The sequence below is a fragment of the Gracilinanus agilis genome, chromosome 1, assembly GCF_016433145.1.
Source record: "Gracilinanus agilis isolate LMUSP501 chromosome 1, AgileGrace, whole genome shotgun sequence".
Taxonomy (NCBI): domain Eukaryota; kingdom Metazoa; phylum Chordata; class Mammalia; order Didelphimorphia; family Didelphidae; genus Gracilinanus; species Gracilinanus agilis.
This window is the reverse complement of record NC_058130.1, coordinates 601,263,446-601,274,706: the sequence shown is the minus strand read 5'-3', so window position 1 is coordinate 601,274,706 and position 11,261 is coordinate 601,263,446. Positions and strand designations below refer to the sequence as shown.

Here is an 11,261-nt window from a genome sequence, read left to right as displayed (position 1 = left end):
AGCAAAAAGGAGGAGCATGAATCATATAACCATGTTAAAAATGAATATTAATAAATGTAAAAAACAAACTGCTGGGAAATTTGGAAAACAATATGGGAGAGATTAGGTCTAGCTCAACATCTCACACCCTACACCAAGATAAATTCAGAATGGGTGAATGACTTGAATATAAAGAGGGAAACTATAAATAAGTTGAGTGAACACAAAATAGTATACCTGTCAGATCTCTGGGAAAGGAAAGATTTTAAAACCAAGCAAGAGTTAGAGAAAATTACAAAATGTAAATTAAATGGTTTTGATTATATTATGCTAAAAAGCTTTTGTACAAACAAAAACAATGTAGTCAAAATCATAAGGGAAACAACAAATTGGGAAAAAATCTTTATAACAAAAAACTCTGACAGGGGTCTAATTACTCAAATATACAAGGAGTTAAATCAATTATATAAAAAAATCAAGCTACTCCCCAATTGATAAATGGGCAAGAGACATGAATAGGCAATTTTCAGGTAAAGAAATCAAAAGTATCAATAAGTACATGAGAAAGTGTTCCAAATCTCTAATAATTAGAGAAATGCAAATCAAAACAACTCTGAGGTATCACCTCACACCTAGCAGATTGGCTAAAATGAAAGAAGGGGAGAGTAATGAATGCTGGAGGGGATGTGGCCAAATTGGGACATTAATGCATTGCTGGTGGAGCTGTGAACTGATCCAGCCATTCTGGCTGGCAATTTGGAATCATGCTCAAAGCGCTCTAAAAGAATGCCTGCCCTTTGATCCAGCCATACCATTGTTGGGTTTGTACCCCAAAGAGATCATAGATAAACAGACTTGTACAAAAATATTTATAGCTGCGCTTTTTGTGGTGGCAAAGAACTGGAAAAGGAGGGTATGCCCTTCAATTGGGGAATGGCTGAACAAACTGTGGTATATGCTGGTGATGGAATACTATTGTGCTCAAAGGAATAATAAACTGGAGGAGTTCCATGTGAACTGGAAAGACCTCCAGGAACTTATGCAGAGTGAAAGGAGCAGAGCCAGAAGAACATTGTACACAGAGACTGATATACTGTGGTAAAATCAAATGTAATGGACTTCTGTACCAGCAGAAAGCAATGATACAGGACAGTTCCGAGGGATTCATGGTAAAGAATGCTACCCACATTCAGAGGAAGGACTGCAGGAGAGGAAACATATAAGAAAAACAAATGCTTGAAAGCATGGGTTGAGGTGGACATGATTGGGGATATAGACTCGAAACTACCACACCAATGCAACTACCAACAATTTGGAAATATGTCTTGATCAAGGACACATGATAAAACCAGTGGAAATGTGCATTGGCCATGGGTGTGGGGAATGCGGGGGGGAAGGGGAAAGTAGGAGCATGAATCATGTAACCATGTTAAAAATGAATATTAATAAATGTTTTTTAAAAAAAGAGAGATTCACACACCCCAACTTGTGGATACCCTATTTTATTCTTATAATTCTGTTTTGCTTACCAATTCTCTTTACATCACTTAGTCCTACAGTAAAGCAAATTCAAGTTGAACTAAAATCTCTTCAATTTAAAACAAAAGGAAAAGATATTGAGAGCAACAGAGAGAGACACATGGTTGATAACCATAATCTATAAATCTGAACAGAATCTCTTGTAATTTTTAAACTCTCTATAACTGATAGCTGTGACCATTCTCTATAACTCCATTCAAAAAAAAAAAGGGAAAATTATGTAGAGAGCCAATTGGAGAAATAGGGTCAGGATAGGGCCTGTTATCTGGATTCCCTATGTGACCAATCCAGGCTAAGGCAGTCTTTGTGTTTGGTCCTGGTCACTTGAGCCCTGAAAATCTCTGGTACCAGTATGTTGGTTAATCCAAAAACAACTTGACCCCTCCAGGAGCTATTGGGAGTCATTTAGAGAAACAGAGTCTGAAATAGATATTTTTATCTGGATCCCATTACAAAATCATCAGCAAGTAAAACTGTGTGTATGATTTTTTCTGCATTGCATGTCAGGTAGCAGACAGAATGGGCCATCTAAGGTAAAAATCTGAGACTCCTCTTTTGACTCATTTTCAGATCCCCACCTTTTCTCAATATTCTTATTGGAAAGCTTTAAGTCCTTAGCAGACCAGCAGCTACTGAGTTAACAATTTTTCTCCTTGATAATTAAGAAGCCTGAACTCTAAAAAATATAGTCAAGGCCAGACACAAAGATAGAGATAAAACTTTATCTGACCAGGTGCAGTCCTGTAAATCAAGGCAGAACGCAATTAGTAAAAATCTCTATGAAATATGTTTCTGCTCCCAGAATTAACCCCCTGCTAATTGGTGGTTGGAATTTGGCCTTTGACCCTGGACCTATCTCTCTACTTTTTAGACTTTAATGGGTTTTGTATGATTTGTAACCCCTTCACAGCTGTGATTTTTTCTCTTTGTTCTTTGTTTGAAACCAGTATATAAATAAACTCTAAACTCCATAGCAGTTGGAGCAGCTATGGGCTAACCACTAGTCTGGCTGTTCTCAGTTTCTGTTTCCTGTCTTTTCAATCCAACGCCACTAAACGCCACTCAGGACCCCCCCAAGATATAGAGAGCTGGTTCTCTATAGTTCAGGCCAATATCAATTTGGTCTTCCAATTTCAGATATCCCTTCCTTCTAATCCATACTCTTCACAGTTGTCCCAGTTGTTTTCCTAAATTTCAAGTCTGTCCATTGTGTAAATGAAATTAACTCTAGCCCATTCATAGTCAAAAATCTACTTACCCTAGGCATCTAGATTATATCATCCCCACCTCCCTTAGTTGGGGAGGGGAGATAATTTAATCACACCTGACAATTCAGATCATATCAAGAACAAGGGACTGCCCTTTGGGTAGTCCAAATCAGTGCAGAAGCTGCCATTGGTCCCCTTGAATTAGAGGTGGGCCCATAGGAAATGAAGAGAGACACTATCTCTTTAAATATGTGGGTTACAACCTGGTGAAAAAGTTCTGGCTTTGGACTTGGTGCTGAAGGTGTTCGACTGAGACCTCAGAATGCTTCTATTCTGAATTGTCGCGTGGGTAAGTTAGGCTGATTTCCTTGGCCTACCTTGGCGTTTCCAAACTCTGCCTTAAATAGGCTTATAGCCTCTCTGATTTCTAAGGTCTTGTGGCTTGTAACCTAGTTTAATTAGTCTTTTAACCCTCTCTCTCCATCCAGGCCTCTCCAGGTCTGGACTGGCCTCTCCCTCTCTCTATTTACCTACCTTTTACCTTCCTAATTGTAAATAAACTACCTTAAACCGGATACTGACTTGGGTCTATTTTAATTATGGAATCAATCTGAATTGTTGATTCCTGGTGACCACATTTTAATTACATATCTATAAATACCTAAAATCTCCCTCTTACACCATATCACCCAACATATTCCAATGGCTCTGGGATCAAGTTAACTTTAGGATTACATTTAAACTTTGTGGTTTGATATTCATAGCTCATCAGCTTACTCCAACTTACCTTTCTGCAACCAGACCTTGTCACCTTACTCTTGACTTATTGTAATAGTCTGCTGAGTGATCTCCCTGCTTCAAAGAAATCCTGACTACAGTCCATCCTCTGCCCAGGAATCAACCTAACCTAAGTGTCACATCTCTCCCTCATGTTCAGTAAACTCAAGTGGTTACATATTACTTACAGGATCAAATAAAAAATCCTCTGCTTTTTGAAGTTCTTTATAAACTGACTCCTTCATAACTTTTCCAATCTTCTTACATCTTACTCCCCTCCATATAATCTATGTTCACTTAGTGTGACAGACACCCTATCTCCCAATTGAGCATTTTCACTGTTGTCCCTCATGTCTAGAACTCTCCCTCCTGGCTTTCCCTGTTTTCTTTTAATTAATTTATAACAGCTAAAGTTCCACCTTTTGCAGGAAGCCTTTCCCAGTCATGCTAAATCTTCATGCCTTCCCTCTGAGCCTATTCTCAGTTTGTCCTGTTGAGAACTCAGCACTTACTACTATGTAGTGGGTAAATGCTTACTGACTAATGCCACCCTCCCCCACTCCAACTAGCATGCTACAGCTAAATAGGCCTTCTTTGTAGTTGCTCAGTCATTAAAAAACTACAAAAATAACCAGAAACAAACAGGAAGTTAAGGTGTGATAGTACTCATTAAGCGGTACCATATAAAAGATGAGGAATAGACTTATAAAGAAAACTATCTACTGATTTCAAATTACTGCTCACTTTCATTTTTCATTGCATACAACAGATATCTACACACAGAGAAATGTGCCTATTATATCTATTATTTGAATGTCATATTGAGTATTAAAATTAAAAAGTATCTGAAAAAAAAAGAAATGCCCCTGCTTGGTTAGCTATGTTGGTCAATTTAACTGAATAATTATTAACAAACAATTATCATTTATTAGTTTACCATAACCTCTAGGGCATACATATGGATATTTTGAAAATGATGCAAAATTCAATCATTTTGTTCTTATGTGAAAATATTATTAATATTAAATAAAAGGCTTTTGTGTGGTTAATAAGAAATTAAAATGTTGTTTATTTCATTTTCATCTCATTCTTCTAAAACTTCTATTTTGCATATGGTTATAACATACATATTAGTATATTAGAATATGCATTATATACACACAGCAGGAAAGAGGAAAGGAGAGAGGTTGAAAAAATATTTTATTGGCAAGATGTCTGATTAAAAAATTTAAAAACTACTAATTTAATGGATAGACTATTAGATCTAAAATCAAGAAAATCTTGGTTCAAATCCTGGAGCCTTAGTTCCCTCATTTGTAGGAGGAGGATAATACTTGAAGTATATATGTGATATATATATATATATGTCACAGGGTTGTTATGAGGGTCAAAATGAGATATTATATGAAATGCTTTCCAAAATTTAAAGTTTTGTGTGTATGTGTGAGAAGCATTTTTAAAAATTTTTTTTAAACCCTAATATCTTTATATATATCCTTCTATATTAACTTTATTTGTTACAGGGCTTGGCAATGGGGGTTAAGTGACTTGCCCAGGGTCACACAGCTAGGAAGTGTCTGAGGCCAGATTTGAATCTAGAACTTCCTGTCTCTAGGCCTGGCTCTCATGTGAGAAGCATTATTATTCCACAGATACCACTAAGTTCAGGCTCTCATTATTTTTTTACATGGACTATAACTATTTTACTGATTCCAGTTCTTCTTTCTTCCATCTATTTCATGCAGTGTTGTTACATTAATTTTCCAAAACTAAAGCACTCTGATCATACCCTTTAACTTCTCTTAAAATTCTAGTACCTCCCTATTACCAGCTTAATAGAGTTCAAATCCTTTTGTCCAGCCTTTAAGGCCTACCATTATTTGAACCACCCTACCTTTCCAATCTTATCACCCAATACATACCTTTATAAACCTTATTTTTCACCCAAATTTAAAATATATAGCTGTTACCCACATGTTTCCTGGTTTTCTACCTCCAATTGTTTCATGCTGTTTCCTTTCTGGGGTGTTCTCACTTATTCTCTCTTCTGATTCCTACTCATCCCTCAAAGTCTAGGTCTCCTGCCATTTCCTCCTTGAAGCTTTCCTCTTCCTCCTCTTCCTCCCTGACAAACCCTGCAATCATTTCTCTTCTGTTTATAGCAATCCCCAAACCTTGCTGAAAAGGAAATCAGACCATCTAGTCCAAACATGCTTGAATAAGATACCTCACTACAACATATCTCATAAGTGGTCTTCCAACTTTTTATTGGAAACTTACAGTGAGGACAGGTAACCCACTATCTCCTTCCTAAAATAATCCACTCCATTTTTTAGCTAGGTCAAATAATTAGGAAGTTTTTCTTTATATCAATATTAACATTTCCTCACTGCATTTTCTACCCACTGCTCCGAATTTTGCCCCTTGAGGCTAGGCAAAACAAGTTGAATCCCTCTTCTATATGTCACAGCCCTTCACAGACTTGAAGTCAATTATCATGTGTCCTCTTCTATTTTCTTCCCCTCCAGGTCCTCTCTTTTTCAGAGTAAAAGAATTTAGTTCCTTCAGCCTATCTTTATATGAAATGTTGGATCTTTAAAAATTTTTTGGAATTAACGTTAATCCTATATTCCCTAATAAACAGTAAAGTTTTTTTTAAGTCTTTTTACCTTCCGCCTTAGAATCAATACTCTGTATTGGTTCCAAGGCAAAACAGTGGTAAGGACTAGGCAATGGGGGTTAAGTGACTTGCCCAGGGTCACATAGCTAGGAAGTGTCTGAGGCCAGATTTGAAGCTAGAACCTCTCATTTCTAGGCCTGTCTCTCAATCCACTAAGTCGCCTAGCTGTACCCTAAAGTCTTTTTTTTAAATCTTACTTTCTGCCTTAGTAACAACTCTAAGACAGAAGGGCAAGGGCTAGGCAAATGGGGTTAAGTAACTTGCCCAAAGTCACACATTAGGAAGTGTTTGAAGCGAAATTTGAACCCAGGTCCTCCTAATCAGAATAATAAGGTCTTAGGTGGGAAGATTCTATGGCTGAGACATAGCTTATATTGCTTGTTAGTTTCCTGCAATACCTAACAGAGTTTTAAATATATAGGTAAGCACTGAATAAATATTTGTTGATTAACTTTCATTCATGCAATGACTTCCTGACTCCTGTTGGATAGAATTTGGGGAAGAAAATGTTTTCTTTATGGTCCAACAACATATCAGGGAATTTCTCAAAAGCTCTTTAAATTATAATAATAGTTGAAGAATATTATTGACTGCCAAATTTTAGAGGTATAAAGCACCTTAGAGATCTAATGAACAAAATATAAAAAAATTACCCACTGACAGTTAAGAAAAGACACTTAAGGTCCAAAATTGAATATCATTTTTTTAAAAAGTGACAATGGGCAAGTCACAATCTCTGAGTGACTCGTAAGTTAAGAATTGTTGCTGACATAAATGTACTTTTATACCTAAAGAGCTTCTCTTCAATGAAATCATAAGTCCACACCCCCAAAGTGTTTAAATGATTCTATACACAAATATACAATAGTAATAGTAATAATAGCTAACATTTATATAGCATCTATTATGTGCCAGACACTGTGCTAAGTGCTTTACAAATATTATCTTATTTGAGCCTCACAACAACCCTGGAAGACGGGTGCTATTATTATCTCCATTTTATAGATAAGGAAATTGAGGCAAACAGATTAAATGGATTGCTCAGGCACATAGCTAGGAAGTATTTGAGGTCATATTTGACCTTTGATGTCATAAATACTCTAGGCCCAAAACTCTGTCCACTTTGCCATTTAAGTATTAAAATCAATGGTTTGGCTAAATATATGAAAATTATAAATATTTTATTTACAAAAGAGTTGGAAAGAGTGAAAGCAGAGGAATACAAAAGTGTAGAGAAGACATCAACAACCTATCTAACTAAATACTGTTCCAGTGCTTGGCTCAGCCAGGACTTGTTAACTTTCAATCAGAATTAAATTCTCTCCAGAAGACAGGAAGAGAAAGCCAGCTATCCACTCATCCAAGTTGCAGGTCAAGACAATGACTTGAGCTCAAGGTGACTCCTGAGGCCCTCTTTCTTCTTTGAGCCAACCTTCTTCTTGAAGCTGACTTCCTTACTTGAGTTGACTCTCTTCTTGGAGTCCAGATCCTAGCCTTAGAAATTCAGAGCCTTTTAGAGTGGCTTCTTGTCTCCTGCCCTCTTCACAGGGGCCAATCACAGCTTCCAAATAGTCTAGCACTGCCCAGGAGACAGTGTTTGTGGGAAGCAGTTCTCACCTTCTGGAGGAGTGAATACTCATTAAAAGAGTTCACAGTTTCTGAGGGTGTGAACTCTTAAAAGAATTCACAAGTTTCTGACTGTTTGAGTTAGAAAAAAGGGTGGAGCTCTCCAAGTATCTTGCTGGCTTCTCACCTAGCACTAAGTAGGGTGTGAATTCACTAAGTGGTTTGCTAGCTCCCCCACCTAGTTCAAGGTTGTACTTAAGTTAGTGTTAACCAAAGTGTTAGCTCCAACTAGGCCCTTTCACAAGTGTGAACTCAAAGAGAACCAAGAATTCCCTTTTACACCAGCTAGTTGCCCCTGGAAGTGACATACAGTACTTTGATCATAGTGTATAAATGGAGATTTTGAACCTTTGGATTTCATCCCCCAGAAGTCCCTTAGTATTTTCCAAAATTCCCTTTAATCTCTCCTGCACCTCCACATTTGCGTGGTCATGTTATTGTTTTATAAGTTCTATAGCTCCTCCCTCTCACTGTCTTCCTTCACAAGCACAGCTAAAGTTAGTTTAGCACCTTTTCACTCTAGTTTTTTGTTAGTTAATTATTAATAAAACTTTAAAAAATATGCTACCTTAGTTATTGCATATTAATTTTCATCTCTACAATAATAAGAGTCAAGATGGCCTAGTCCATTGAGGGGCCAATCTTTTGAGCTTGGTGTGTCAAAATTCGCCCAAAAAAATCGAGCATAACTTGGGTGGTGTGTCACTTTGAGAAAACAACAACATAATTTTGCGATATTTACAGTTTAAATAACAAAGGTGTATAATTGTAATATATAACTGTATTTAATAAACCAAAAATAGGTAAAATTAATATAGGTAGAATTGTCACCTATAGTGCACAGAGTGTCTACACTATACTACAGCAAACGTTTCATCCCCAGCACATGGCCCCATACTTCTCTGTATGTGGCTACATGCGGCTGTGTGTCATCGAAAATGGCTAAGTGTGTCAGTGACACACATGTCATAGGTTTGTCATCACTGGCCTAGTTGATATATATTGGACTTTTAGAGACTGGCATATCTAGAAATTCTGCCAAAGACATTTACTGGCATTTCAACCTGGAGAAGTCACTAACCTTTCTGAGATTAAATTGAACTAACTCTGGAGGTCATACTGGAGGACCACAGTCCAAATTCCATTTCTGATGCTTAGTATTTGGGGTATTATCATTTATAAAAAGAGGACTTTGGACTAGATGGTCTCTGAGGTCTGTTCTAGAGATATAAAATGAGGGTAATAATAGCATCTACGGAGTTACAGTGAGGAATAAATGGACTAACATATAAATAACTTGTCAAGTTTTCAAGTACAATATACATTTCAGCAATTACTTTAATTATTTTCCAAAATCTATTAGCTTTAGTTTGACTTTCACTGCAGCTTCTTTCAAAATATTTCTTAAAAAGGATTATTCAAGTTAATCTTTGGGAAATATTCTGCATTCATTCAAGAAGCACAAATATAGATTCAGAAGAAAAGGTAAAACATCAATAAGCATTCACATTTAGCATGCTGAAAATCTAACAATAAAAAATGTAACAGCAGCATGCTATTTTAAGAAAGAATGAAATAAAAATTGCATTTGATAAATAGGGGTAACTATAAATGTTAAATATTATTTCGGCAAACTATATTCAGTGGGAAGAATGAGGCTTAAAAAAAAAGCAGCTCTGGTAAAGAGACCTTTTCTTCTGGCTGATAAAGATGATAGTATAGAATGGGGAAAATAGCTATCATATCAAATGTTTAGGATAAATGTAAAGAGAGTCTTTGAACTAAGGTGGTTCAAAAAATGAAATTATTTTTGGAATTATTTGCATCAATTCATTATTCAAATCTTGAAAAAAACAAAATAGGAACAAGTTTGCTTTGCTTTCTTACTCCTATGAAACGAAAATAATGTAAAATGAAACGAAAATAATGTAAAAATCCTTCTAGCATTTTTTAAAATGTCTTTTTAAGTAATAAATTAAATAGAAAGTTTTCCAAAGAACTTCAACATGATTCCTTTTACATCTCAACCAAAAAATCATTGAACCATAGTGCGGTAAGGACATGCCAGTTCTCTTGGATGCAATCCATAAGTGCTATTGCTAACAGACATATGCAACCAAAATACAAGTTCCTTACTTGTCCCATTGATCATAGAATATTCTAATTAATGGAAAGTTTTCCAACTTGGAGTGTAAGGAAAGTAGACACATAGTCTTTCACTAAAGGAAAGAAGTCATATTCTCTAATAAGAAGCATTTCTAGTGTCTGCATACAACTTCTTAATTCTAATTGCAGGCTACTCAAATGGCTATTTAAAACTTGGTTAACTTCTTACAAGAATTTCCTCTTTTAAAAAAATAAGGAAATTGCATATAAATCAAGGAAAGTAGATTGTAGTATACTAGAATAAGATCTTTTTTATACTCTACCTGACAGCTTTCAGGTCACAACAGAAGAGAGTTCTCTTGTGTAAATAACTCTTTTAAAATATTTTAATCATATCATATAATATAAATAATAATATAATATAAAATTGTTATACTACATTAAATCAATATAATATTGATTTTTATTATGAATACAATTATCAATAAACAACAAAGAAGATTGTATAGGAAGCTGTGATCTTGTATTACGTGCTGTTTAAAAAAAATAAGTATAATAATTTTAACAAGGTAGTGACTCCTATTTTTCCATTCATCCCACTAACATTACATATATTATTAGTAACTAGATAGCTACTTTAAGTTTCAATTCTCGAATAAATCAGTATGTTCCTAAAAGTGTCTAAGGATTTTCTTAACACAAAACACAAACAGACAAGATTATGGACAGGATATGATTAAATCTAACCCAAAGATAGATATACAGATATATATGAGTAGATAATGCCTTTAGCATTTTTCTTCTTTGATGTAAAATTTGATTTACTAAAGCCTAAGAGAGATAAAACTCTCAGTTGACCAGATTTTTTTCCCCAACTACCCCATTAGGAGAAAGAAAAAGCCGATCATGAGAAAACAAATTCTAAACAAGGATTTAATAAAGAAATGACTTTTAGGCCATATCCTAGGATCAGCACACATTCAACCCTATTTTCTACATATAAACTACTGTACCACACAAATATTGTGTTACTACAGTATTACCTGGTATTTATAATGACAATCCTGAGATGCTGCAAGAACCTCTATAAAAACAGAAAGATTAAATTATGTTTGTTGTACTGAATTCAGCAAATTATACAGCTATATTTTGAAAATATTTTCAACAGGAGTTGAAATAAATACTTTGCAGCTTAACCCACAGTTAAATAACAATTTAAATTAATCAGGCTCTCCCATTTTTCAAGTATTCTATTTAGTCAAGGTTCTACTATAATCTAAAAGATTACTGAAATTTAATAGGATTTCTGCCTTGATCATTTTGGCTCCTGCAATTAATATGTAGAA

The 11,261-nt window shown here is 35.3% G+C and overlaps 1 protein-coding gene across 1 annotated transcript in view; it reads right to left on the bottom strand.

Annotated features, from left to right (window-relative positions):
* The window catches only part of DTNBP1 (dystrobrevin binding protein 1), a 233,911-nt gene that overhangs the window by 164,853 nt on the left and 57,797 nt on the right, over window positions 1-11,261 (bottom strand). The window contains exons 6-9 of the mRNA XM_044667645.1: window positions 9,008-9,015; window positions 7,616-7,636; window positions 2,680-2,705; window positions 1,051-1,064 (exon numbers count right to left, since the gene is read on the bottom strand). Of these exons, the coding sequence (XP_044523580.1) occupies window positions 1,051-1,064; window positions 2,680-2,705; window positions 7,616-7,636; window positions 9,008-9,015 (69 nt within the window). The remainder of the gene's footprint in view (window positions 1-1,050; window positions 1,065-2,679; window positions 2,706-7,615; window positions 7,637-9,007; window positions 9,016-11,261) is intronic.